General features: G+C 40.8%; 1 protein-coding gene across 15 annotated transcripts in view; it reads left to right on the top strand.

The window, feature by feature from the left end:
- FBXO25 (F-box protein 25) overlaps window positions 1–27,642 on the top strand; it is a 96,001-nt gene that overhangs the window by 22,189 nt on the left and 46,170 nt on the right. For 13 of the 15 annotated variants that reach the window (XR_008659544.2, XR_008659545.2, XR_010120564.1 and 10 more), the window contains exons 3-7: window positions 3,896–3,999; window positions 5,437–5,486; window positions 8,158–8,250; window positions 22,755–22,848; window positions 24,014–24,198. Coding sequence is in view for 6 of the 15 variants with exons in the window: in XM_055289640.2 (XP_055145615.2) it covers window positions 3,896–3,999; window positions 5,437–5,486; window positions 8,158–8,250; window positions 22,755–22,848; window positions 24,014–24,198 (526 nt within the window). In the remaining 9 variants the exon portion in view is untranslated. Of the gene's footprint in view, window positions 1–420; window positions 2,610–3,895; window positions 4,000–5,436; window positions 5,487–8,157; window positions 8,251–22,754; window positions 22,849–24,013; window positions 24,199–27,642 lie in introns of those variants that run through there. The other 2 variants (XM_063638279.1, XM_063638274.1) reach the window with 1 other exon arrangement.

The following is a 27,642-nucleotide window of genomic DNA, read 5'->3' as shown; positions in this document are numbered from 1 at the left end:
TGATAGCATATTTGTACCTTTCATAATCAATATCAAACTGAAGTAACTTAAAAAGATAGATAATTGTATTCATTTTCTAGGGTTCCATAACCACAAACTCAGTGGCTTAAAACCACAGAAATGTATGTCCTCACAATTCTGGAGGCCAGAGATCCAAAATCAAGGGCTTGGCAGGGTTGCTTCCTACTGGCACCTCAGGGAAGTTGAGTTTATGAGTATGTGTTATTTTTTATAATGTGTAGTATAGTACTTTAATAGTTATTAAAACTTAAATCATTCACAAATGTTGGTCATTTTTCTTGCTGGTAACAAAAATTTTGTGACATATCTTAACAGCAGTATAGTTAAGAACTGGTGCCCTTGATTAGCAATTTTAAAAACCGGAGGCTTACCCTACCCTGTCTTCCTTTCCTAGCCTTGTGTGGAAATGTTCGAAGATGATGGCCGGTAACAGCACATCTCTGTAAAGCCTGTGCATAGAGCCCTAGAGTGTCTGGGAGATGAAGAGGAAGACCTTGTTATCCATCTGCTAAGGAAATACCATCAGAGGAAAATGCAAATCTTATTATAGGTCATCACTAGAATGAGGATTATAATTTATAGAAATTGGGGTTTAATTATGAGAAATAGTTCTGTTCTTGGCTCTCGTTTACTTCTATTTGGAGTTGTTTTGTTGATTCTTCTCTGTTCTCTTCTCTTCCTTTTCTTGAATGGAAAGGAACTTGGAAAAGTCATGGCCTGTACTTGGGCTTGTCAGAGGAAACTTGGAATGTCATTGCCTTTTGGGCACATTTGCAAGCAAGGGGGTGACGTATGCTGTGGTGCAGCCTGGGTGTGGGGAGTTAAGGGCTGTTAGCTCCATCATTCAGACATGTTTTAAGTTTATGGAAACTCTGTGTTTCATACAAATGCGTTTGTGCCCTGTGTTTTCCAGTTGTGTTGTATAATGTTCTATTCTTTGTTTTTAACACTTCCCGCCCCCACCCCATCCCTCCAACATGCACCTCAGACAGCATGAACAAGACAAGCTGCTACTTCCTCTCCTCTCTTGCACACTGTCTCTTTAATTACAAAAAAATACATACAACATAAAATTGCCATCCTGACCATTTTTAAATGTACAATTCAGTGGAGTTCAGTACATTCACATTATTATGCAGCCATTACCACCATCCATCTCTAGAACTTTTACATCTTCCCAAACTGAAACTCTGTCCCCATTAGACGCTAACTTTTCATTCTCCAGCACCCCCAGACGTGGTAACTGGCTTTCTATTTTCTGTCTGTAAGATTTGACTTTGCTGAGTACCTCATATAAGTCAAATCAGGCAGTATGTGTCCTTTTGTGACTGTGTTAGCATAGTGTCCTCAAGTTTCAGCCCTGTCGTAGCATGTGTCAGCATTTCCTTTTTCAGACTGAATAATATTCCATATTGTGTATAGTGTACACCACATTTTGTTTATTCATCCACTGATGGACATGTGGGTTGCTTCCATGTTTAGCTGTTGCAAGTAATACTGCTATGAACGTGGGTATACAAGTATCTCTTTCATTCTCTCCTTTCGGTTCTTTTGAATATATACCCAGAAGTGGAATTGCTGGATCATATGGTAATTCTATGTTTAATTTTTTGAAGAACCTCCATACTGTTTCCTATAGCAGCTATTCCATCCTCCATTTCCACCAACATTGCACGAGGGATCCAGTTTCCCCACATCTATGTCAACACTCGTTATTTTTTTTTTCTTTTAATTTGCCAGTATCCTCATAATGAGCGTGAGGTAGTATCTCATTGTAGTGTTAATTTGCATTTACCTAACAGTTCGTGATGTGGAGCATCTTTTCATGGGCTTGTTGGCTGCTATGTCTCTTCTTTGGAGAAGTGTCTGTTGAAGTTGTTTGACATTTTTTAATCAAGTTGTTGGGCAGGTTCCCTTGTTTTTAAGTCGGAGTAGGTGATGTTTGTCTTGCTCGTGAAACAGAGGTTATAAAAAGAGAACATGTTTGCTATGACATGTAGTTGATTGCTATGAAATGTAGTTGATACATGCAGAATGGAAAGATTTATAAATTAAATACTCCTTTATTAACATTTTAATGTGTCGAATTTAAATTTCAGAAGCATTCATCTTTCTTCTCTACTTGTAGATTTTTGTTTACCTGACAGTTTAAAACCCACAACCAAAAAATAACGGCTTTTTCCCCGTTTAAAATACTTTGTAAAAATAGTGGCCGAGTTGTCATTTGTGAGCCCAGGCTTGGTCCTCAAGTCTGACATAAACTCCCCAAGGTCCTAACCCTGAAGTTCTCTGAGCCCTGCCACTGCCCAGGCGGGCCCAGGAAGTGTCCCAGCAGTGCCCAAGAAGTCACCTCCACTTGTGGAATCCACAGTGTGGGTAGCCCCCAGGGAGCCACAGCCATCCAGGCCCAGATTCACAGGAGGATGCGGTTACTGCAAGCATCTGAACCTGGCACGACCACCTGTGGGCAGAGTTGGTTCCAGCTCAGTGTGTCCATGGGATGTCTTTAAGTTCACCTTGCTTTTCTGTCCCACGCTCACATGTTGGAGCTATGCTGCATGGAGTGTCCTTCTCCCTGTACGTATGAGGTTAGTCAGCAGTCCTCTTTCCTTCCATATTCTGCCTTTATTTCTGCGACACTATTTCTGGAGAACATTGTATTTGTGCTTTTCCTTTGATATGTTTGTAATGTTCATTAGAAAAGCCCTTTTAGATTGTAAAGCTTCTATATTCAGTATTTCAATCAATGATAACAAACTGGTGTAAGACTAAATATAAAATACAAACATCAACACATTTCCATAAATTGCTGTTATAATGCTGCCACAAAAAGTTCAGTTGTTTGTATGTTTTTCAAATGCGCTTTGCTTGTCTTCATGATTTACAACTGCTGGCACTGCTGTTTAAGTCTGTTCTGACAGTGAGAAAGTGACTCATTTGGCAAAGTCAGCTGTTTTTTACTAAAAGTGAATACTGGTGAGTGGAAAGGGGCTTGTATACAATTTTCTTGTCAAAGAACGATGACCGGCAAATAAACAATTTTAGTTCCTTGGATTTGAGCACCACTCTCACATGCCTCCACCAACCAGCTTGTCTCCACAGAGCTTCCTTCCTTACTTTACACTGAAAATCTATTATCAGTGTGTGGAAAATAAAAATTTTACACATCTTTAGTTTTGAGGATGTGGATTACTATTTACAGGTTTTTTTTTTTCTTTAAGGAAGAAATTTTTTTAAAAAGTAAAAGGTGTTCACATGTTTAGTTATTGCCTTATGATTTGATTTTCGTGTTTCACGAAGAAGAAAAGCTTTTAAATGTATTTAAATAGTAAAAATATACATGTCACTTCACCTGGTTCCAGTTAAATGTGTTAACAGTATATTTGGTTGGTTGGTGCTTAATAAAAACATGTTCAGTGCAGTAATAATTAATTTCAGTTAAACCTTTCAACATAGAGGGAGTAAACAGAAATGTTGAGTGGTTACTCAGCATGGGGTAAGGGATACAGCAAGTCATTGGTCAGTATTGGGTATCATCATATTCTTACCATCTTTTTTTTTTTTGGAGTTTTAATAGTTGTTTTTTTAAAAAATCTCTGTTTTAATAAGGCATTTTGATGTTTGAAACTACCTTGGATAAGCATATCAAGACCCTTGAGAGATTCTAAAACAAACAGCGCTTTCTGGTACAGTATTCTCAAAGAACCAGGATACATCTTATTTCTCAAAATGAAACAAAAATGTATTAGACATTACCCTTGTGATTTCAAGCCCACAATCTGTCACTTTGAAGTATTTGTATCTTTTTACAAAAGAAAAGCCAAATGAAGATCTCCCTGAAAAAATATTTTAATAGAATATATCTTTATTTCAGTATCTTAAATAGTGAAGATGGAGAAATATTCAATAATGAAGAGCATGAATATGCATCCAAAAAAAGGAAAAAGGACCATTTTAGAAATGACACAAATACTCAAAGTAAGATCATTCTCATTTATTTTACTTGTTGATTATGTTGAAATACTAAATTACTCTGACAATGCTATTTATGAAATAAAAGGTGATACAAATATGTAAATAACAGCCCAGTATCCAGCATTGCCCACAGATTTAGTGATCAAACATTTTGCAGCTCATCCTTTTCAGTGGTTAAGATGTGCAAAAACAGAATAAGAGATAGCAAGACCCACAAAACAGCCCATGAATCTGACTGCCTGAATTATGGTGATGAATTCAGCTCAGTCTTCAGCAGTGAGGCCAAACTGAGAGGTGTCCTGACTTGAGTTTCGAAGTCACTGAAGATTCAGAGCAGGAGACAAACATTCAGAGCTGGAGTTTAGGATGTTAGATGGCAGCAGGGGAAGGCTGGAGGTGGGACCTGTCTGTGAGAGGGCGTAGGGCTCTATCATGCAGCATATCCGTGAGTTACCAAGACACATGTTAATGTGTAACAGGCTCACTTCCCTCAGGGGATAGACCTCCAGTGGATGCCTGAAACTGTGGATACTACCAAAGCTTATGGATACTATGGTTTTTTTTCTGTATATACACACTTATAATAAAGTTTAATTTATAAATTAGGCACAGTAAGAGATTAACAAGAATAATAATAAAATGAAACAATTATAGTAAGATGGCCACCATCACTCCTCTTGCACTTTGGGGCCATTATGAAATACAATAAGGGTTCTTTAAACACAAGCACTGTGATATCTCAACAGGTGATCCGATAACCAAGACGGCTACTGAGTGACCAAGGGGCGGGTAGTGTAGGACTCGCTTGACAAAGGGAGGATCCACATCCCAGGCAGGACAGAGCAGGAAGGTGTGAGATTTCATGACACCACCCAGAACGGCACACAATTTAAAATTTATGAATGGTTTATTTCTGGAATTTTCCACTTAATGTTTTCAAACCAAAGCTGACTGTGGGTAATTGAAACTGTAGACGGTGAAACTGTGAATACGGGGGGACTACTTTATGAAGAAAACAGGGTCACATGGAGAATACAGTTAGTGTGATTCTTGAAACTTTAAGGTTTATCTGGAAAATCTGTTTCTGTGGGGTACCATACACAGCAATAGAAGAATAGAACTTTTTATTAGGATACATAGGAATTTAGTAATGCAGTTGCATTTTATAATCATTTATGTCTTCATATGGCTTCAGTCATTAATAATACTAATGTTCTTCTAAGTTACTAGGACTTGGTACTATCTGAAATCATTGTTCATATCTTAACCTGATTTAAGAAACAAAGCAATTCTGTTTGCATTCAACCAAGTAAAAGCATTTCTTGTCAATATAGTAAGTCAGATAATTTTGTTAACGTGTCCAATTATTTAAATTCCTTTAAAATCTTCATTTTGAAATGATTTGCCGGATTTTAAAAACAAAGTTAATTTTTTTTCTAGGTTTTTATCGTGAAAAATGGATCTATGTCCATAAAGAAAGCACAAAAGAAGTAAGTATTCTATTATAAATAAGAGAGTATCTTGGATTGTTTCTGTTGAATATGGAGTCACATTAAATAAATGTATTAATAAAGTTGCATAAAACACATTTCTTTTGCAATATCAGATCTATGGTTCACATTCTGACAGATGATAGCATACGAGGAGCTTTTGAGGCAGTGATTCTCCATTGTGTGTGCTTGCATGTGCATGTGGTATGTGGCTGTGTATTTGTGCACACATTGGTGTGTGTTGTGTGTATGGTGTATGTGTGTTGTATGTATGGTGTGTATGTCTGGTTGTGCATGTATTTGTGAACACATTGGTGTATGGGATGTATGGTGTGTGGTGGCATGTGGTATATGTGTGCAGTGCGTAGTTCCCGCCTACCTGTACATATCTGATTCAACAGCAGGGCTATTTAAACCAGTCATGGACTCCTGCAGTCATATGCATTTTCTCTGTGTTAGCGTGAACCCCTGATGCTGATGGGAATGTGTCCTCCCTGTGGCGTGTTTTGGAGGGTAGGACATCCGTGAGCCCTCTCATTCCACATAAAGAGTGGCTAACATGAAATTAGTAATTGGGTTGGGTTTGTGCAGAATCGTGTGAACTCTTTCCCTGCCTTTCTTTTGCCAAGTTGAGCTAAAGCTTTTTCATGAGCCATAAAACTAACCAGAGAGCTTCAAGCTGTTTCCTGTTTCTTCACTAGGATTAGGGAAGTTGAGTTCCTTTTATAGTCCTAGAAACTCTGCATTTGCTTTATTTTGCAACAATTGGGGAAAATAATTTAGGGAATTATTCTCTATCATGTTATTTCAGGGTAAGTTAAATATTCCAGAAATGTTTGTAGATGCTCTGAAACTAGTCCAGCTTCCAAGAAACTGAAGGATTAGATTCTGAGAAAGAAAACTTAATCTGTTTGGTTATGGTTAGTGGGTATAGAATGAATCAGATCCTTAATATACACTCAAATACACCATTAGAAGATTATTTGACAGAATCTAACCTAGTTTGTAAAAAACAAAATTTAGTGCGCATGAAAGACCATTAAATATTTCATCTGCTCTGTTGCCGTGCTGATTACAGAACAGAGGATCCCATCCAAGCTAGCATATGCAGGAAAGGAGGATCTTACTGTGAGGCTGTGGGGGTGTTCCCTGGAATCCTAGAACCGGGACCTAACAAGGCTGAGAGGGACAAGAACTAGGACTGGGTGCTGGTGTCCCTGCACCACGTCATGTCTCCACACCCTGACTTGGTATAGATCAAGTACCTGCTGCTTGTCCATGCTGGCTGGTGTCTCACCGCTTCCAAGGTTACATGCTGTAGTTCTCGGTCCAGACATGCTCTTTGTGGTCTGCTCTGTGAATCAGATTTAGTTTCCTGTAGTGAGATGGGTGGTGACCTTGAAAAGTGCCTGCTGCACCATCGTGTGGAATATCAGCTGTGATGGATTTCAGATTATAGTCTATATCGAAATGAGTGCTTCCTTTCCCCAGAGTTCCCAGGAAAATGTTGTCCACATCGCAGGTACTTAGTCAACATATTTGGATGTTTTAAATGAATGTATTTCATTGAGTTGTGCACCCGTTAGGGCGATTGGGGTTGACGCAAAAAAGCACATGAGCCTCTGAGTGTATCAGCTGTCAGAGACAAAGGTGCTATGACTCCAGCTGCTTTCTCTAGGACATCTCAAGTCACCTGTTTGGAATTTGAGACCAGTCATCTCATGTTTTCTATTATTGTTTTCGAGCTTACTTATTTCTACAATTTTGACATGAAAATCTGTAGATTTTAAATATTTCAGATACGGAGGATGAAGATGGAGTTTAAAATGACTTCTGAAACCTAATGTGCTAATCTATACAAACCAATATAGGATAAGGGTATATCATGGAAGAAAAACATCTAAGAGAATAGCAGCAGTGTTTACAGTACTGAAAATAAGTTGTTTCATTTTCTTCCTTTGGTTCTTGGACCTCTGGGTCTAATCACCAGTTTTTTTGGTGTTTTGGGTTCTTGGCGTCCGTGCTCCCAGCCCGAAAGCTGCCCATGGTCACATCCAGCACTTGCCTTCAGCCCTCTCCATCCCAATGCTGGTTTTCAGAGGCACCTTCTTGCTACTGAAGCACCTCTCCCAGCCCTGATCCTTGTGGTTGAGCATACTTCCAACCTGGGTAGTGCGTGCCTGCCCTGGAGAGAAATCCCACGTTATACTTCAAACTCGGGCAGTGCATGCCTCCCCTGCAGAGAAATGCTGTGTTCTAGCTAGATATTTATAACACTTGCATCCTTACAATGCAGCTAAGCAGATGATTTATGTATTTTTAGTTGTGTAGCCTAGAATAAATCCAGTTTTTTTATGATCTTAGCTTTAACGTCATCCATACCCCAATTTGTCCCCAACAAAACAAACCAGCAAGATATTTAATAAATATTTGTATTTGTCATTACTTCAGGTTGTAAAAAATGTCAGTTAACGGTGTCTCAGGTATATATAGACAGCTTAAATTACTAGCATTGCTATAATTTTACTATACTCATCTAAATCTAAAATCAGTCTTCAAAATAACAAATTGTCCTTTGCCAAAAATTTTTTTATTTGCACAATTAATTGACATTAACTGCCAATTCTTTTTGGCTAATTGACTAATTTTAACTTCTGTGTTGGTCTTCCAGAGGCATGGCTATTGCACCTTGGGAGAAGCCTTCAATCGGTTAGACTTCTCAAGTGCAATTCAAGATATCCGAAGGTTCAATTATGTGGTCAAAGTAAGTGTTCTAGTTCAAAATCTACTTTGGTGACTCTTTTGAACAACTGTATCTTGAAGATTGTAAGTGTGCAATGTTTAAGATGCTTTTGGCACCTTGAAGGTGTGCCTGTTTGCTGCGTATTAATCGAAAAACAGAAGGGAACAAGTTCAGGAGAAAACAGTGAGGTTGGAGGATTTCTCCAGTATTGGTGGCAGAGGTTGCAGAGCCTCAGTGGGAGCAAACACTCATCTGCCCTGTGGCTCTGTGGTTGCTGAGGATGCCACAAGGTGGTTCCTTGGGGGTTGCACCACGTACCTACGTACCGTGTCAGTGATAGAACGGTCGTGGGATGTTTACCTGATGATTTCACAAATGTTTTCTGCTTTGCGTTTTTCACAAAGAATGAGGCTTGTGTCACAGAGGAAGAAGTAGCTAATAGAAAACAGGAATTTCATACAAAATAGAATTCCACAAAAGCCTTATTGCATTAATGATATCCTTTTGGAAGAAATTTTTATCTAGGGCCACACTCAGAAAGAAAGGATCTTAGCCATATATTCCATTTATTGTTTGCTTCTGTCCAAAGATTAATTACTGTGTGGTTTATGCACCTTCATTCTGTTATGGATAAAATAGAAACTATAGTTTATGAAGCTATTAATTTTGTGTTTCTAATGTTTCTGTGAGACATTGGAAAAACGTTTCTTTTAATTGCTTTTAGGCATTTAAAAGTGCTACTGGGAGGACAAAAAATTTAGGGAGTTAAATAATTGTAAGCCTTAGATAATATTATTTGCTATGTTTGGTTCTGAGCAGAATTTCCAGGGCTGCTTGTGTAACTACTACTTACAACTCCTCTTGTGCTCCATGCTTCACTGAAGCCCAGCCACCACATGCAGGCTGGACTTCCCTGGTGTTTCTGAGTCCTCCTTTAGATATTTACACACTGGCCAGCAGGGTGTTCTTGATAGGTACCTTTCTTATAGATGATGAAACACAGATTTGACTCAGCTTTTTGGAAATTTTCAGGACTTAAGTAGCCGGGAAAAACATCAGCAGAGAAGTTTGTTTAGCAGTAACGGTTTCTCCATGTAGCTCTCTGATAGTTGAGACCATACTGAGTTGCTTTCTAGTAGCAATTCTTGACCATCTGTCTACATAAAAGGATTTAATTCTTGGTGTGAGTGAGACAGTAGGATGGGGCACAAGAGGAAGTCATTGGCTCCTGGTGGTTTCTGTGGTGGGTGCCCTGCTCTCTCATCTTTGGTCACTGACTCTGGAAAAGGTGCGAGTGTTCTGTGCTTTGTCAGAGGGGGAATCCATAGACCAGGATCAGTATTTTATCAATTTCAGTCATTCGAACGACTGTGTAATTTTTTTTTCGTCTGTATACCACATACTACTGTAATTTGCTGGGTAGCTTTTCTTCAAATTTACTTTTTGAAACAGAAATACCTACTTTAGCCTCATCCTAAACATTAATACCTGTGAAATGGTAAATTTTCTGTCGGTCGTTTGTCTAATACATGTAAAATAAATGCATAACTATAAAAATTAAAATGTGCTGTGCACTCATGTACTAACTAAACTTACCTTGCAACCCTCTTGAGAAAGGCTGTGTTTCTCCAAACCGCCTCTCAGAGGTGGAGTGAAGAAACTGGTGAGCTTAGGAAGCAAAAGGGCTGCATTGTTGCATGGCTGTCCTGGCACCCTCACAGGTCTGTGCATCTCTGTTGATTGCTGCCTTCCAAACAGGGTCTTGCTTGGCTCATCTGTGCTCCTGCTCTGTGGGAATCCCACCTTCCCTCTCCTGCAGTCGCTCTGGACCTTCCACACCATTCTTCACAAGTCCAGCAAAGTTACCTCTAAAAAGTGATTTGCTCATGCCTACCTTCTGCTAAAAACAAAAACAAGAAGCAGCCTTTGTGACTGTGGTAAAGCCTGAGCCTGTGTCTTGCCTTGGATTGGGCTCCTCCATGTCCCCATCCCAGTTCTTGCCCTCCCTGGCCCATGCCCAGTGCCCTCTTCTGTTGGCTTTCTTTCAGTGTGTGCTATTTTTTTTTTTTTTTTACTTTATCATGTGCATTTATCATACATACTGTGTAGGTATTTGGTATTTTTTTGCTGTTTTAAATGTTTATAGCAACACTTACTACAACTGAGAGGATTCTCTTGCAGTTATACTAAATAATATGATTTTCCATAATTTAGGCTAAGTTGTCTATAATGTCACTCAGTATTACTAGAATACCTATAAATAAGAAATGTAGAAGCATTTTTTAAAATGCTTGATAAAAGGTTTCCTTTTTTTGTAATGGCATTTAGTAATATCTGCCCTTAAGAATTTGTGTGAAAAACTTAATATGTATCTTTTTTTTATTTAGAGGGAGTCTCACTCTGTTGGCCAGGGTGGAGTGCAGTGGCACAAGCTCTGCTCACTGCAACCTCTGCTTCCTGGGCTCAAGTGATTCTCCTGACTCAGCCTCCTGGGTAACTGGGATTACAGGCGTGCACCACGATGCCTGGCTAATTCTTTTTTGTATTTTTAGTAGAGATGGGGTTTCACCATTTTGGCCAGGCTGGTCTTGAACTCCTGACCTCAAGTGATCCACCTGCCTCGGCCTCCCAAAGTGCTGGGATTACAGGTGTGAGACACCATGCCCAGCCTGTATCTTTCAACTAACATTTTATGTAAAATCATTTTTTCCATCCAAACAGCAATTTTAAACTGAGACTAATCAATAATTACTACATAGTCTTAGGATAAAAGTTAGTAATAGAATTTAGTGTTCAATTACAGATTCTTCCAGTTGTCAAAATAAAGATAAGTCGTTTGGAATGGAAGTTTCCTTTTTTCTCTAATCTTTGAAGTTGAGTTTGAGCCAGATGTCTTGTTGGAGGCATAAAATGGCCCCACCGTTTGTTCACTGTCCAGGGGCAGATGTTCTTCACTCAAGGCAGGAGGAGCCCATCACTGCTGGCATCGCTGAGCACCTCCTATGTGCAGATCAACGTAGCTTGCCTTTTCTAACTAGTGCTTTCAAGAAACTTTGAAATCCAGTTCTAGTCACACTCCCACCATGAAATCTTGTTTGCCAGTGATCACAGGGTTGTGGCAATACCAACTCAAGCCTACCTGGCGGGGACCTTGGCCTCGCCACCCCCATCATGTCAGCAGCATTCCCTGGCCCTCAGGTGCGCCACTGGCCACGTGTTTTAAGTTGTCTGCGTCCCCATCCCAGTTGAGCCCCAGGAGCAGGGGCTTGGTTTGTTCACTGCTGTTCACCCACTGCTGAAAATAACACCTGCTTTGTCAAAGTGGAGTAAGTGTGTTCCAATTGCAGTGAGGAGCTGCACTTCCATGAAGTCAGAGGTGCCCAGCAAACCCAGGACGGCTGTAAAGACAGAGAGGGAGACCAGTACCCAAAACCTGTCTGGAGGAAGTAGAATTGGGTCCTGAGCCTATAGGTTAATGTGACTGTGGTTTTTACATATTTGTTATCATTCCCTTGGAGTCCTGGGCTTGCTTATAGCACTGAGAAGAACAGCCTGCCCCCTTGCCCCTCTGGCAGCCAGGGGGTGGCTTCTGACAGCCAGGTGCAAACAGCCCCAGGTTTGGGAGGTGCGTACAGGGCAGTGCACAGCACGAAAGCTTCCTGAAAGCTGCACGGTGTGCAACTGAAATTTATAAAAATGTTAAATATGCTGTGTTTCCTAAAGTACACACATCTGTAGGAAAAAAGTTTTCAGAATCATAAAGTTTATATATCTTATTTTAGTTATTTGGTAAATTAACTTATCTGAAGTACTTCATTGTCTGCCTGTGGTGGACCAATTAGATAGTACATCCAGTGTCACATACTTTCAGGGGTAGTGTATTTTTAGTTTAGTTTCTTGCCATCATTTATTTTAATGTTTTCATTTGCTTTAGATGTAGGCGAAGAGTCGGTCTCTCTTGTCTTTATTCAAAAGTTTCTGTGTCCCTGGGCATTGCTCTGCCCTTCCAAGACTCCCCAGTCCTGTTTCCTTTAGCTTACCTTCTCCTCATGTCTGGAGATGGCCTCCTGCTTTACAGTATCCCAGGGATCTCTTAAATGTGGAAAGGTGGCCAGGTGTGGTGACTCATGCCTGCAATCCCAGCACTTTGGGAGGCTGAGGCAGGAGGATAACTTGAGCCCAGGAGTTTGAGGCCAGCCTGGGCAACATAGGGAGACCCTGTTTTTTACAAATAATAATAAGCAAATAAGGAAAGACATCTCAGGCTAGAATCTCTGGCTATATGAAGATTTTTTTTTCAATTTTTTTCATAATTTCTACTAATGACTACTCCATAGTAGCAACTTAACAGCAGCAGTCTCACAGCAGCACATGGGAAAGATGCTTAGTGAGTGACCCTGAGCCCTACCAGGCTTGGACTCGAGGGTGAGGCAGAGAGGGAGAGAGGCTCTGCAGCCACACGGCCGCTGTTGGAATTCTGTCTTTCTTAATTACTCAGGGATCTCAAGCATATGACTTCATCATCTCATCCACAGTATCTGGTAGGTTTTAGCATCTACCTCAGAGCACTGTTATAAAGATTAGATTAGTTCCATCATAGGAAGCTCTTGGAACAGTCTGTACTCTGTGTTAGCCACTATTTTGATTTTCCTTTGAGGAGAATTTAGGCAGAGGGATGACAGCTGCATGGAGATCCATTTATGACCCAAGAGGTAAAGACGAGAAAATGGGGCCCAGAGAGATGGGCTGAAGGTCACAATGGAATCAAGGACAGAGACCAAAAATGTAGCTGTCCTTACAGCTGTGAAGAGCTTTTTCATTAAGACTTTATTTCCTAAGTCTATAAACTTTGATATTCCTCTGATGTAAATTAAGTGACTTTCTTAAATGCGTCTTATGACTTTTTTTTTAATTTTTAAAATTATACTTTAAGTTCTGGGATACATGTGCACAATGTGCAGGTTTGTTACGTAGGTATACACATGTCACGGTGGTTTGCTGCACCCATCAACCCGTCATCTGCATTAGATATTTCTCCTAATGCTATCCCTCCCCTACCCCCCACCCCCAACAGGCCCTGGTGTGTGATGTTCCCCTCCCTGTGCCCATATGTTCTGATTGTTCAGCTCATACTTACGAATAAGAACTTGTGGTGTTTGGTTTTCTGTTGTTGTGTTATTTTGCTGAGAATCATGGTTTCCAGCTTCATCCATGTCCTTGCAAAGGACATGAACTCATCCTTTTTTACGACTGCATAGCATTCCGTGGTGTATATGTGCTGCATTTTCTTTATCCAGCCTATCACTGATGGGCATTTGGGTTGGTTCCAAGTCTTTGCTATTGTGACTATTGTGAACAGTGCCGCAATAAACATGTGTGTGCGTGTGTCTTTATAGTAGAATGATTTATAATCTTTTCATCACGCTACCTGACTTCAGACTCTATTACAAGGCTACAGTAACCAAAATGGCATGATACTGGTACCAAAACATATATAGTCCAATGGAACAGAACAGAGGCCTCAGAAATAATGCCACACATCTACAACCATCTGATCTTTCACAAACCTGACAAAAACAAGCAATGGGGAAAGGATTCCCTATTTAATAAATGGTGTTGGGAAAACTGGCTAGCGGTATGCAGAAAACTGAAACTGGACCGCTTCCTTACACCTTATACAAAAATTAACTCAAGATGGATTAGAGACTTAAACATAAGACCTAAAACCATAAAAACCCTAGAAGAAAACCTAGGCAATACCATTCAGGACATAGGCATGGGCAAAGACTTCATGACTAAAACACCAAAAGCAATGGCAACAAAAGCCAAAATTGACAAATAGGATCTAATTAAGCTAAAGAGCTTCTGCATAGCAAAAGAAACTATCATCAGAGTGAAGAGGCAACCTACAGAATGGGAGAAAATTTTTGCAATCTATCCATCTGACAAAGGGCTAATACCCGGAATCTATAAAGAACTTAAACAAATTTACAAGAAAAAAACAACCCCATCAAAAAGTGGGTAAAGGATATGAACAGACACTTCTCAAAAGAAGAAATTTATGCAGCCAACAAACATATGAAAAAAAGCTCATCTCTGGTCATTAGAGAAATGCAAATCAAAACCACAGTGAGATGGCATCTCATGCCAGTTAGAATGGCTGTCTTTAAAAAGTCAGGAAACAACAGTTGCTGGATAGGATGTGGAGAAATAGGAACGCTTTTACACTGTTGGTGGGAGTATAAGTTCAACCATTGTGGAAGACAGCGTGGCGATTCCTCAAGGATCTAGAACCAGAAATACCATTTGACCCAGCAATCCCATATGACATTTTAAAATAATGACCTGGCAAATTAGATGGAACTGTTGAAAAGGGCTGTTTTTAAAATTTCAGATCATATTGCTAATCAGGCTTTTGTTTGCTCTTGTGAGTGTTGTTTTAAGCAACACAATCCAATGCTAATTTATTGTTGTATAATAATTTATTCAGTAGGCCCTGTTATATCCCAAGCACCTGGCAAGTAGTAGGCACTTGTTATTCCTAAAATGAATGAGTGACTGAGCGTACAAACCAACTATTGTATACATAAATGTTTTCTAAGTCCAATTATTTTTTTTTTACCACAGTTAAACTCCTCCATAAATTCTACTTGAAGTAGGAACTATTAAGACACTCTTAAGATAATTACATTTTTGCTGATAGTTGTATTGCACCTACATGTTACTTTTTTTTTCTTCAAGCAAACTGCATAGTTAGAAGCAGAGGAAGTTATTTCCACTTAATTTTTTTATTTTGTATTTTTTTGAGACAGAGTCACTTTGTCGCCCAGGCTGGAGTGCAGTGGCATAATCTTGGGTCACTGCAACCTCTGCCCCCCGGGTTCAAGTGATTCTCCTGCCTCAGCTTCCCGAGTAGCTGGGATTTCAAGCACCTGCCACCACGCCCAGCTAATTTTTGTATTTTTAGTAGAGAGGGGGTTTTGCTATATGGGTCAGGCTGGTCTTGAACTCCTGACCTCAGGTGATGTGGCTGCCTCCGCCTCCCAAAGTGCTGGGATTACAGGCGTTAGCCACCATGCCCGGCCTATTTCCACTTTATAAAAAGATTCTACACAAAGATATCCTCTAATTTCCTAAGTTAGCAGGACTTTTCTTATACAGAAAAAGATATATTTACATATGTATTTTTCAATTTTCCTAATTATTGATTCACGAATTGGTTGTAGGCTATTTAATTCCAGGCATTTCCTATAATTACCCCCTTAAAAATGCTGGATTAAAGTGTATTAGCAAAGTATGTTAATGCTCCTGAGAACAGATTTGTTAAAGAAGGTCCAAGAAATGACAGTGTTGTCACCACTCAGAAATGGCCATTTCCATTGAAGGAAGTGCTCCTCAGCTCCCCTGAGAGTCTGACCTCAGTTGAATTAAATTTGACCTTGTACCTCTGATGTTTTTAAGAAAAATTGAACATAAATTGCTGACGATGGTGGATAGGTGGTGTCAGGGCAGTTTGAACACACTGGGAATATAAGGCTCCTCATTATATGGCATGCCAAAAAAAGTTTGTCCTCCAGGCAAATATCCAAATTATATTGGAAGTTTGAAATACCAGTATTGATAATAGTCTGCAAGTATCTACTACCATCTTCATTTTTCTTTAATTCTCACCATATCCTATCAACAGGATAATTTGTAGAGTACGACTAAATGCAGCAACTAAGAATGCTTTTACCAAAATAAAATTATAAGTTGTGTAACAGTTCAGTTTCAGATAAAAAAGCAGACTTTCTTTTTGCCAGTGCTAGAAGTCAGTGAACATTTGACAGAGACTCAGAATGGTTCCCAGGAAAAGCAGAGAAAAGGGACAACCCCAAAAATAGAATCACTTCTCACAGACCACTGCTTGAGCAACTTGTGAGTTGTAGGAGGGGCGCTGGTTCCTAAGCCTGAAGTGGAGAACATGTTTTAATCCAGCCAGCATGACGTTGTAGTGTGGTGCTTCCTCACCTCGGGGCAGGGGTGGGCGGGCAGTCCACACATTGCTAAAGGACCTGAGGAAAGTGGCTGCAGCTTCCAGAAAATTGATGAAAACTACAAAGTCTGCTTGGTTCTGCTTTGGCTTGCTAGATTACATCCCTTTTTTGTAAAAGACAATAAACTTGAGAAGTCTTTTTAAAATTAGATAATCAAGTTGAGGTCACTGAGGGCTGTGTCCCGCACACACACTAGCTGGGAAGCAGCAGAGCAGGAAGGCACAAGCACGGATTGTAGGATCCCCCTCCTCTCCAGGTCTGGCCCCTCCCTCCTCAGTGGTGTGGCCTTGGGGCCAGCCTCTTCATCTCTCCCTGCCTCAGTTTTCTCATCTCTAGAGCAGGGATAATAGTAAGACCTACCTCACAGGGGCGTTACAGCATTAAAAGGGCATCAAGTACTTCAGATGGTGCGTTTATAATAATGGCTCAGTATATGCTTACAGTTCATTATAAATCTAAAGGAACCCAAAGGCGAAGATTGAGCAAAGTTGATTTGGTCTGCCCAGTGAAGAATACTTTCTGTATTTTATAGTAAGGCCGACTTTAAAAATAGAGGTAATGGATGTTGTTGTTTCTCTTTCTCTGCCCTTCCACATGTACGTGAGGCCCTTCAGGAACACAGGCACACATGCAGTGCCAATTTGCTCCCAGCTCCAAGGGTGTTCAGGAGTGGACCTGGAATTTCAAATAGCTGTGATTTTATTTAACTTTATTGAATTCTAGTTTTATTATATTATCACCAGAGAGTTTGGCCTTTAAGATCTGTAATTATTTGAAATGATTAAGTTTTCCTTTGTGGCCTTCTTTATAATTGATTTTTATGAATATTGATGTGTGAAAAAAATACACATTCTCTATTTCAAGGATGTACTTTCTTTCTGTTTATCTAGTTCTTTCACATCTTTACTTGTTTAGAATTGTCAGATTTGAGGAGATAGGCAGTCATGCACCACATGACGATGTTTTGGTCAATGACCGACCACGTGTAGTGTAGTGGCCACGTAAGATTATTTCCTATTTTTACTGTACCTTTCCTATGTTTAGATTTATTTAGATACACAGATACTTGCCATTATGTTACAGTTGCTGTTCAGTGCATTAATATGTTGTATAGATCTGTAGCCTAGCTGTGTAGGTGTTGCGTAATACACTCTGTGATGTTCACACAGTGACGAAATTACCTAGCAATGCGTTTCTCGGGTCAGATTGTATCCCCCTTGTTAAGTGACCCATGACTATATAAAAAACTTCCTACAATCTTTGTGTTTTTAACAAATATTCATTAAATTCCCAACAGACTTTGGTTTATGGCTAATTAGAGGCTTATGAATGATTGTGGTTTCTTTGTTAATTGTCTTTTGCCCTGTTACCTTAATTACCAGTTTAACCTGAAATGTAATCTTGTCAACTATGAACACGGCCCTTCTTACCTCTATGCTTACCTGTGCCTGGTGGTGTCCATTCTGTAGTCCTCTGTGGGTAACTAGTCTAAACTGACCGTGCTAAGCTAATCCCATGCCTTCTGCTGATGATTTCAGTCTTTTTAAAAGGAATTTTAAAACATGATATTAAAGAAATGTAGAAAACTTATTTCGACGATAGGAGGGGAGGTAGTCGGGAAGGCTTATCTCCCAGGGAACACATATTCTTTGTTCCTGGTGTTTCTTCCCCTAGTGGAGCAGCAGTTCCAAACCCAAATGTTGTCTCAGGGGTCCTTTTCACTTTTTAAAATTACTGAGGACCCCAAAGAGATTTTGGTCATGTGAGTTATATCTATTAATGTTTGCCACATTAGAAATTAAAATAGTTTTAAAAATACTTCTCCATTTATTTAAAAGTAAGGACTGGGCTGGTTGCAGTGGCTCACGCCTATAAGCCCAGTACTTTGGGAGGCCAAGTTGGGTGGATCACCTGAGATCAGGAGTTTGAGACCAGCCCGGCCAACATGGTGAAACCTGTCTCTACTAAAAATACAGAATTTAGCCAGGCATACAGAAAACTAGCCGGGCATGGTGGCACCTATAATGCCAGCTACTCGGGAAGCTGAGGCTGGAGAATCGCTTGAAACCGGGAAGCAGAGGTTGCAGTGAGCCGAGATCGCGCCATTGCACTCCAGCCTGGGGGACAAGAGTGAAACTCCGTCTCACAAAACAAAACAAAAAAAGAGTAAGGACTGTATGTCTCACACCTTGGCACACCCCCCTGGTATCTGCTGTGATGGAGGGGATTATTCCTCATCTCTCCTGAGTTCAGTCTTCTATAATGTAGCATGCTAGGGCCTCTGGAGCACTTCACTGAACACTAATGAATGTGAGGTGGAAAAGGAAAATCATATCTTAGTGAAACTGTGGAAATAGTTTAGACCTTGGGCTCCCCTAACAGGCCCCTAGACGATGCTTTGGGAACCGTGGTGGTAGAACTCTCTCTCCCAGACTCACTCTGCCCTGACCCCTCTTATTGGTGACAAACAGGCATGTGTAACTCTTCTTTTTCCTTTGAGGAATAAAAGATATTTGTACATTTTGGTCTGTTTCTTTCATGTCTTCAGTGTTATAGGGCCAGAAGCGTTTCTGGGGAGGCTTTGGTTATTAAGCAACGCTTATGGCTGGCAGGCCTCATCTCAGTCTAGGATTTAGATTAGGAAATCCATTGTTGTGTGAATCTGAATCGCATTCACCAGTCCAGCTGTTATTAGCGATAATGCTGATAACCTCAGTTGGCCTGAATCCTTTGTCTCTAAATTAATTCTAAAGTGAGGCAGGGAAAAGGGGTGCTATTCAACATTAAAACAAGGAAGAAATTTAATAACAGTATTCAGTTAATTTGAAAAGATAAAGGGACAGGATTGAAATTTTAACAATGGTCTTCTCAGCTTTGCTTGGCCAAACCTGATCTTATCTCTGGCCAGTACCCTCAACTGGTGTGTTTTAGTGTAAGATATTTTTATGTAAATTACGTTAGAAATCACAGAATGTTTTTTCCCCCAAAGATTATCATGTAATTGTCACATTTATAATATTATTTGTGGCTCAGTATATGACTTAGTGATTTCTCATTCTGGAAATCAAGAAAGGCTGGAAGGAGAATTGGAAGGAAGGGATGAAAAACTCCATTTTCAGAGAAATAAGAGGCAGATGCAATTCACAGACTCTAAAATGTGCATGAGGCTTACCAAAAGCAGCTAAGCTTGGGCAGCGATAGTATAGGCGGAACTGAGCAGAAGGGCTCAGGCTAACAAAAGCACTCGTCAGGGCCAGGTCTAGAAGACGAGCCACACATACCCTGTGCCCTGAGAGGCTGAGTCGCAGATGTTCAACTCCAACTTGCAGAGTGCAGAAGTTCCAGGGAGGACCACTGACAGCAGAGGGCTTCCTGGATCCAGTTTTACTCAGAGACATGGGTTGTGGGGTCTCCCAGGGATTCACATACGTGCAGGTAGTGGCTGAGGGAGAGAGTGCTGGAACTGGGAAGGCTGGAAGCTGCCCTTCCTCCCACCCTGAGGGCATATGCAAAACAGGTGCCCTGGGAAGTCCCACCTCACTCTGAAATGCCTGTTAAAGAAGGTAACCGTCAGGGCATGGATATTCTCTAAGGAAATTGTGGGAAATGTGTCTGTGAAGCAGGATGGAATCATGACCAGACAGTTCATCATAAATGAAAAAAACAGGAAACTCATGAAGCAGTTCTATGGCGGAAGATCCCAGTGCAGGAATGCCACAAAACAGAAAAGAGATTTTAATGAAGTTGAGTATCCCTTATCCCAAATGCTTAGAACTCGAAGTGTTTTAGATTTTGGATTTTTTCAGATTTTGGAATATTTACATATACATAATGAGATAACTCGGGGCTGGGATACAAGCCTAAACATGAAATTCATGTATGTTTCACATATACCTTATACATATAACCTGAAGGTAATTTTATACAGTATTTTTGATAATTTCGTGCAACCCATCACATGAGGTCAAGTATGGAATTTTTCACTTGCGGCATCATGTCCGTGCTCAAAAAGTTCCAGAGTTTGGAGGATTCTGGATTTTGGAATTAGGGATGCACAACCTGTACAACCAAGTGAGACAGCAGGAGACAAAGTCAGGTTGGCAGAAGGAAGGATGGCAGCAGCTGGGAGAACCACCACAGAGGCGAAGGTGGGAGTGGAAGGGCCCAGGAGAAAACAGATGTTTTGGGAAACACAAAAAAGGTGATGGAAATAATACGAATGAGAAAATTAATAAGAATGAAACCACAATCATGAGTTTAAAAGGAACTAGAAAGAAAATTACAGCTGAAGAGAACAGGCAGAGGAGTTCCAGCATATTTATCATTGGAATCTTCAAAAAAGAAAACCAAACAAAAGGATAGAACAAATGTTTAAAGGTAATGTTCAGGAAAATTCTGCTCAGGTGAAAATAGATGGAAGTGTACATTGTAAGAGGGCAAATGTTATGCTGGGGAAGGTGGACTGAGAACAGGTTATGAGTGTGCCATATCCTACAGGAATTATTAAACTCTGAAGATGAAGCAGGGACCTCCTAGTGGGTAAACAAACATGTCATCTCTTACCGAGGGAAAGGATCAGAGTGGCTTCAAATTTCTCCAAATTCTTCAGATAGTGGAGTAATCCTTACGTACGGGATCCTTCAGGAAGAAAGGATGGCCCGTGAATTTTATGTCCAGTCAAACTGTCTTTTGTATCCAGTCTGCAAACAGTATTGATTATGTGAGAACTCAGGGAATACTTAGTGTTCTCATGAGCAGTTTCGGCTGGAGAAACAGTGTCCATCGGACTGGATGTCAGTGAATCTCTACAGCATCAGCTTTGTGGCTGAGGGTGATGAAGCAGAGTGTGAGTGGAAGGCAAAGGAGAAAAGGTTGGTGGTTAGAGGTTTGTTGACTGTCTCACCTGTAATCACAGGGAGGCATTAAGCTGTTATTCACTAAAATCAAGTTGTAGAGGAGAGGGATGGAAGGAAGGAGGAGCAAGATGAATGGCAGTTTTATCACAATGTGGAACAGGAAACTAACAATGCTAAGATGTGTTGTATGGGGATTCCGAAGGAGAGGGAATTACATAGAGTTAAAATTCCAAAAGTAACCCCTAGGACAAAATAGTGGAAACATTTCTAAATTTCAGAAGAACTACAGAGAGAATGAAAACTTTTTCAAAAAGCTGCAAAAACATGTCATAAAATTAAGACCAAACATGCTGGCCGGGCGCTGTGGCTCACGCCTGTAATCCCAGCACTTTGGGAGGCCGAGACGGGCGGATCACGAGGTCAGGAGATCGAGACCATCCTGGCTAACACGGTGAAACCCCGTCTCCACTAAAAATACAAAAAAATTAGCCGGGCGCGGCGGCAGGCGCCTGTAGTCCCAGCTACTCGGGAGGCTTAGGCAGGAGAATGGCGTGAACCCAGGAGGCGGAGCTTGCAGTGAGCCGAGATCGCGCCACTGCACTCCAGCCTGGGGGAAAGAGCGAGACTCCGCCTCAAAAAAAAAAAAAAAAAAAAAAAAAGACCAAACATGTTGTATCTATACATGTAAACACATAACCTTATACACATAACCTGAAGGCTGGTAAAAGTAAAAGATTTCAGATTGGATCAAAAAGTGAAACCCAACTCCAAGTTGTGTGTAAGAAGCACACCTAAAACAGTGATTTACAAAAGTTGGAAATAAAAGAATGAAAAGATATACTAGGCAAAAGTAAAAAATAAAGTGGGACAAAAAGCATGAAAGGAAAGCAGCAGCCCACTTTTTCCTGCCATGATGCACATCAGAGTAGGGGCAACTGGAAAAGCAGGGCATCCCCGGAGGGGCAGGTGGAGCAGCGGCGAGGGCCTCGGTCATCATTCCCACAGGAGACCTCTACTTCACAGGTTCTGTCACAGGGATTTGTTACTGTGGCTTCCCAGCATACAAATTCTACAATTTTTTATTTTAATGCAATGTTTTTGCTATTTAATAATGAGTTTTTAAATACAAAATGCTATTTAATAATGAGTTTTGGTGTTGTTTTTCCTTTTAATTTCTACATGGAAGGGCTGTGTGATTTTCTGATTGTCTGTTCAGCAGACAACTGCGAGTATGGGCTTAGGTTGTGAAAATATTTGTTAGTGCCCAACCATTCATTCTAGCCTCTTTCTGGTGTGCCCTTTTGCTAAAGAGGCTGGAAAGCCAAAAGCTCCATTTCAGACTCTTGCAGCCTGGGCTCTGGGAGGAGATATGCTTCCACTAACTAAATGAATGCCTGCAAGACTAGAAGACAGAGCTGCAGGCCGCGGCTGCCTCAGCTCCCTTATATGAAGGTCTCTTCAGGTTTGCATGGGTAGTGACTGTTCACTGTACTCGGACTCTGACTGATACAGTGACTTAATTTAGGATGGCATGTTAGAAATCTTCATGCATGTGTGTTATATCGCTGTGGTTTGTAATTCCATATTAAATAGATTTATATATCACTCAGCTTTTTTTCATCTTTCCTTTAAGCTGTTGCAGCTAATTGCAAAATCCCAGTTAACTTCATTGAGTGGTGTGGCACAAAAGAATTACTTCAACATTTTGGATAAAATCGTTCAAAAGGGTAAGATGATCACTGTATTTTTAATATTCTAAATCTTAATTAGAAATTTGGTGCAAGGAGATGGGATTTTTCTATTATCTTTACCCAGTACACATGCTGTCAAAAACAATTGTGTAAATAATGTGATAACATCAGAAATACAAGTCATCCCTCCAGTTCCCAGTGTTCTGTTACTGCTGTTTACTTTTTTAAAGTTGCTTTTGCATACAAAGGGATATATTAGGAAAAATAACTAATCCCAGAACTTAAAAAACCTATTTTACCTTTTCATGGTTAGCTAATCACAGTTCATTTTTGATGTATGCTTCCAAAATTAGCAGGATTGTGACTTACTCACTTAGGCATCAGATAAGCCAATAATTTTCTTTCTAATTTAATGAGCTTGCCTTGATAAGTTACTGGCTGTTAGTAAATGGAACTTTAAATTTCACACCATGACTTTATACATACATAGGAATATATGATTCTATATTTAAGCCATTTTAAAGTAGCCTCTTTATGATTAAAGTACAAAAGAAAGTATAAAGTGACCGTTTTAAAGGCAGAATTGTAGACCCAACTGAAAATTTATCAGATAAAATTTTAAAGGTTTTAAAAATCTCCTATTTGTGATTTCTCAAAAATGATGTCACTTTTGGGTTGCAGTGAAATTATATCTTTTTATTGTGGTGAAATACACATAACATAAAATTTCCCATTTTAGCAGTTTTTAAGCATACAGTTCAGTGGCATTGAGTATGTGTATTATTATTGCGCACCCATCACCACCATTCATCTCCAGAACCTCTTCATTGTCCGAAACTGAAACTCTTACCGCCTTAAACACTGAGTCCCCATTCCTTCTCCCCAGCAGCCCCTGGTAATTACCATTCTACCGTCTGTCTCTATGAGTTTGACTACTCTGGGTGCCTCATATAAGTGGAGATATATATTTGTCCTTTTGTAACTAGCTTATTTCACTTTGCATAATGTCTTCAGGGTTCATCCATGCTGAATATGTGTCAGAATTTCCCTTTTTAAGGCTGAATAATATTCTATTGCATGTATGGATCACACGTTGTTTGTCTGTTCATCTATCAGTGGACATTTGGGTTGTGAAACTAGATCATTTTTTAAAGTGTTGCTTAACTATATCAATCCATAGTTTTATTTGTATTTATTCCAGTTCTTGATGACCACCACAATCCTCGCTTAATCAAAGATCTTCTCCAAGACCTAAGCTCTACCCTCTGCATTCTCATTAGAGGAGTAGGGAAGTCTGTATTAGTGGGAAACATCAATATTTGGATTTGCCGATTAGAAACTATTCTCACCTGGCAACAACAGCTACAGGATCTTCAGATGACTAAGGTATAAATATCTCGGCATAAGATTTATTACACTCTGTTTTTATATTACAAAAGTTGTTATCTTTTCTAAGCATACGTGAAAGACTGCTGTAGCTTTTTGAAAGACTTTCTAATGCTTTCATAAGTATTCATTAAATTGTTTTAAAATAGAAAATGACCAAAGACCCCAATGGCTTATAGTTGCTATTGGAAAGACAGTGGGAAGAGCAATCATCAAACCAGGCTGATCCTATGGGTGAATAGATGTAAATAAATTAACTTCATGGGAAATTGAATATTTCAGTTATTAGAATAACATTCAGTAAATTCAGGCTAAATTGTATTGCCAGTAATTCTCTATTTAGTTGTTGCTTCTCCCAAGTTAGTAATTTTTTGTCTTCTTCCTTGCTATCTTTTTTGGGGATATGTTTATAGTTCTTAGCAACAATGAACAAGGCCAAAAGAAGGTGCAAATTACGTCAGTTTTTTTGATATTTTTTCTTTATTCTGGTAACTAATTTCAACAAGATAAATGTTAACACCATTGCCCCAAGTATTTAGATAGTGTTTTATTTAACTCTAGTACTAATAAGAAAAAGAATAAACCGAAGATATATCTTAGTGGTGTGACTTACGTAGCCTTAGTGGTATACATGATTCTGTAGATTGTACTGGTAGGGTCATAGTTACCTTTTATCACAGCACCCCAGGTTCCACATCAAGGAATGGTTTTCAAGTGCCCTCTGAATGCCTTAACTTTTGGCTGTTTATTTGCCATCTAAATATGGGATTTACAAAAACAGTGATGATTGTCTAGTTATGAGTCTGAAATTATCATTAATAATGTAACATTCAGTGGCAGTAAGAGTTAAGCAAGTTTGTTATAAACGTTGGACTCTTTGTTCTGTTGTTGTCTTGGTGTGACCCTACAGTCGTTCAGAGTTTTGCACAGGCTGGCTCTTCGCTGCCTCTTTTACTGCGTTCCCCATGCATAGGTGGGTTGTGCTAAAAGTCCATCTGTAAGACACTTACGCGTGGCATGAGGCTTGCTGTAGAAGTCCTGACATGAGTGGCCACACCACATGGCCAAAGTCCCCTTTCTCCTGATGAGGCAGAAGTTCTGCCTGATGAGGCAGATCTCCTGATGAGGTAGTGATGTTCAGCAGGTGACCTTCTAGGGAGAGAATAGGGTGTGTCCTTGTCCATGGTGGGTTTTCATGGTCAGGATCCCAAGGAAGGGGGTGTTTGGGAAAGGCCAGGAAGCAGCCTTTCTGGTCTGGCTGGGAAGTTCCAGGTAGGATTAGTGGCTCTGCATTCTTTGGAGAGAGATGTAGAGCCAGGGGAGAGATGTGGACCAGTGGAGACAAGAACGAAGCTCCAAGGATTGGGCCACAACTCACCAAGAGGAGAGAAAGGAGAAAGCAAGGGACAAGCTCGCATCTTTGACTGGGTGGGCCGAGACAGAGCAGGAAGGCATGGCTGTATGCTGAGCTTCCTTCTGGATCTTCTTTCCATTCATACTACCTGGGAAGAGGCACCGGCTGAGGGATAATAGGAGTGCATGTGGCCCCAGCTTGCCCCACTCAGGGCTGCCCATAGCCAGTGAAGGAAGACACTCTGCTTTTGACCTGGGATGGTTCCCACAGCCCTGGTAGGCAGAGCACACTTACATGGCAATACCTCTCTGCCTCAGCACAGAAGGATAGGTGTTACTGTAGTGCCATTTTGATCAAGTGGGAAAAATAAGGTACAAAAAATGAAATTAATGATTAATCTTTGAGGAATAAGAAAGCACTGATGATAACACAAAGGTGCCAGTTTTTGTCATGTCCACTCAAATCTTACCATCAAAGACCTTGAACTTGTTTCTTCTGTTTCATTAGTGGTTGCATGCTGCCCGGCGGCCCTTCACCTCAGTCCCTGAGTGCCCTCTGGGGCAGGAAGCTTGGCTTGTGCCTCTGTGAGGATCTTGGCTTCTGGACCCTGTGCCCTGCTTCTAGCCTTGAGGAGGGTCAGGTTCCCTTGTAGGAGTTGGCCAGAGGAGTTTTACCTTTCTGGGAATGTTACTTGACACCAGTAGAAAGAGCACTTTACCAGCTCAGTTAACTGAGCTGCATGTGTGGATACCGGACTCAGTCAGCCAAATTGGTCTGAGGCTGCTTAAGGTAAAGATCTGGTCTCCTGACCCGCCAGCTGATGCTGGATTGCTGCCTCACACTTATTCATGGGAATTTTGAGGTGACTCAAGTAGATGGGGTTAGAACAGAGCAGATGAGAGCCTTCCTGGATCCCTCAGAGTGGAAGTCCAAGCACACCGCCTGAAGTTCTGCCATTTCAGGATACAGGGCCAGCTTTCTCCAGTGAGCTGACAGTTGTCTTTGTCTTCTAGATTATCCCAACAAGAAATACCTTGACACCCCTGGCCGGGCACGGTGGCCCACACCTGTAATCCCAGCCACTTTGGGAGGGGGAGGCGGGTGGATCACCTGAGGTCAGGAGTTCGAGACCAGCCTGGCCAACGTGATGAAACCCTGTCTCTACTAAAAATACAAAAATTAGCCAGGTGTGGTGGCAGGTACCTGTAGTCCCAGCTACTCGGGAGGCTGAGGCAGGCGAATTGCTTGAACCTGGGAAGTGGAGGTTGCAGTGAGCCGAGATCGTGCCATTGCACTCCATCGTAGGTGACAAGAGTGAAACTCCGTATCAAAAAAGAAATACCTCGCCACCCCTTAAATCTGTATTCTCATAGTCCCAAAAGTAAGCAGAAATTTATTACATATTTGTGTTGTGAAGTGCTTTCATGTGCATATGTCTGTGACTCAGTCAGAGTAGGCACACAGTTATGTTTTCACATGCTTCCTCACCCAGTCAGCACTTCCTAGATGTCCCCATGTGCTTGCTAGGCCCATCACGAGGTGGGACACATGGATCAGCAGACGTAGCCTTTAGCATGGGGCCTCCAAGGGCGCCAGGGAGAAGAGCACATGATGCATCACAGAACTCAGTGGGGTGTTATAACAGGTATGAACACAGGGCTGTTGACATTACATTGGTTCACAAGTGATGTGATGTTTTAGGTGGAGCTTAAAGAATGGGCCAGGCGCAGTGGCTCACGCCAGTAGTCCTAGCACTTTGAGAGGCCGAGGCGGGTGGATCACAGGGTCAAGAGATAGAAACAATGCTGGCTAACAGGGTGAAATCCCGTCTCTACTAAAAATACAAAACATTAGCCGGGCGTGGTGGCGTGTGCCTGTGGTCCCAGCTACTTGGGAGGCTGAGGCAGGAGAATCTCTTGAACCCAGGAAGCAGAGGTTGCAGTGAACCGAGATCACACCACTGCACTCCAGCTGGGTGACATAGCGAGACTCCATCTCAAAAGAAAAAAAAAAAGAATGAGGGGAAAGTATCCAGGTGGTGGCCTGTTGGTCAGCGCTTAACAACTGGCTCTCCAGAGGCAAGAGGTTTG

The sequence above is a fragment of the Symphalangus syndactylus genome, chromosome 1 (genome assembly GCF_028878055.3).
Source record: "Symphalangus syndactylus isolate Jambi chromosome 1, NHGRI_mSymSyn1-v2.1_pri, whole genome shotgun sequence".
NCBI lineage: Eukaryota > Metazoa > Chordata > Mammalia > Primates > Hylobatidae > Symphalangus > Symphalangus syndactylus.
The sequence above is the reverse complement of the archived record's forward strand: the minus strand, read 5'-3'. Positions and strand labels throughout refer to the sequence as shown.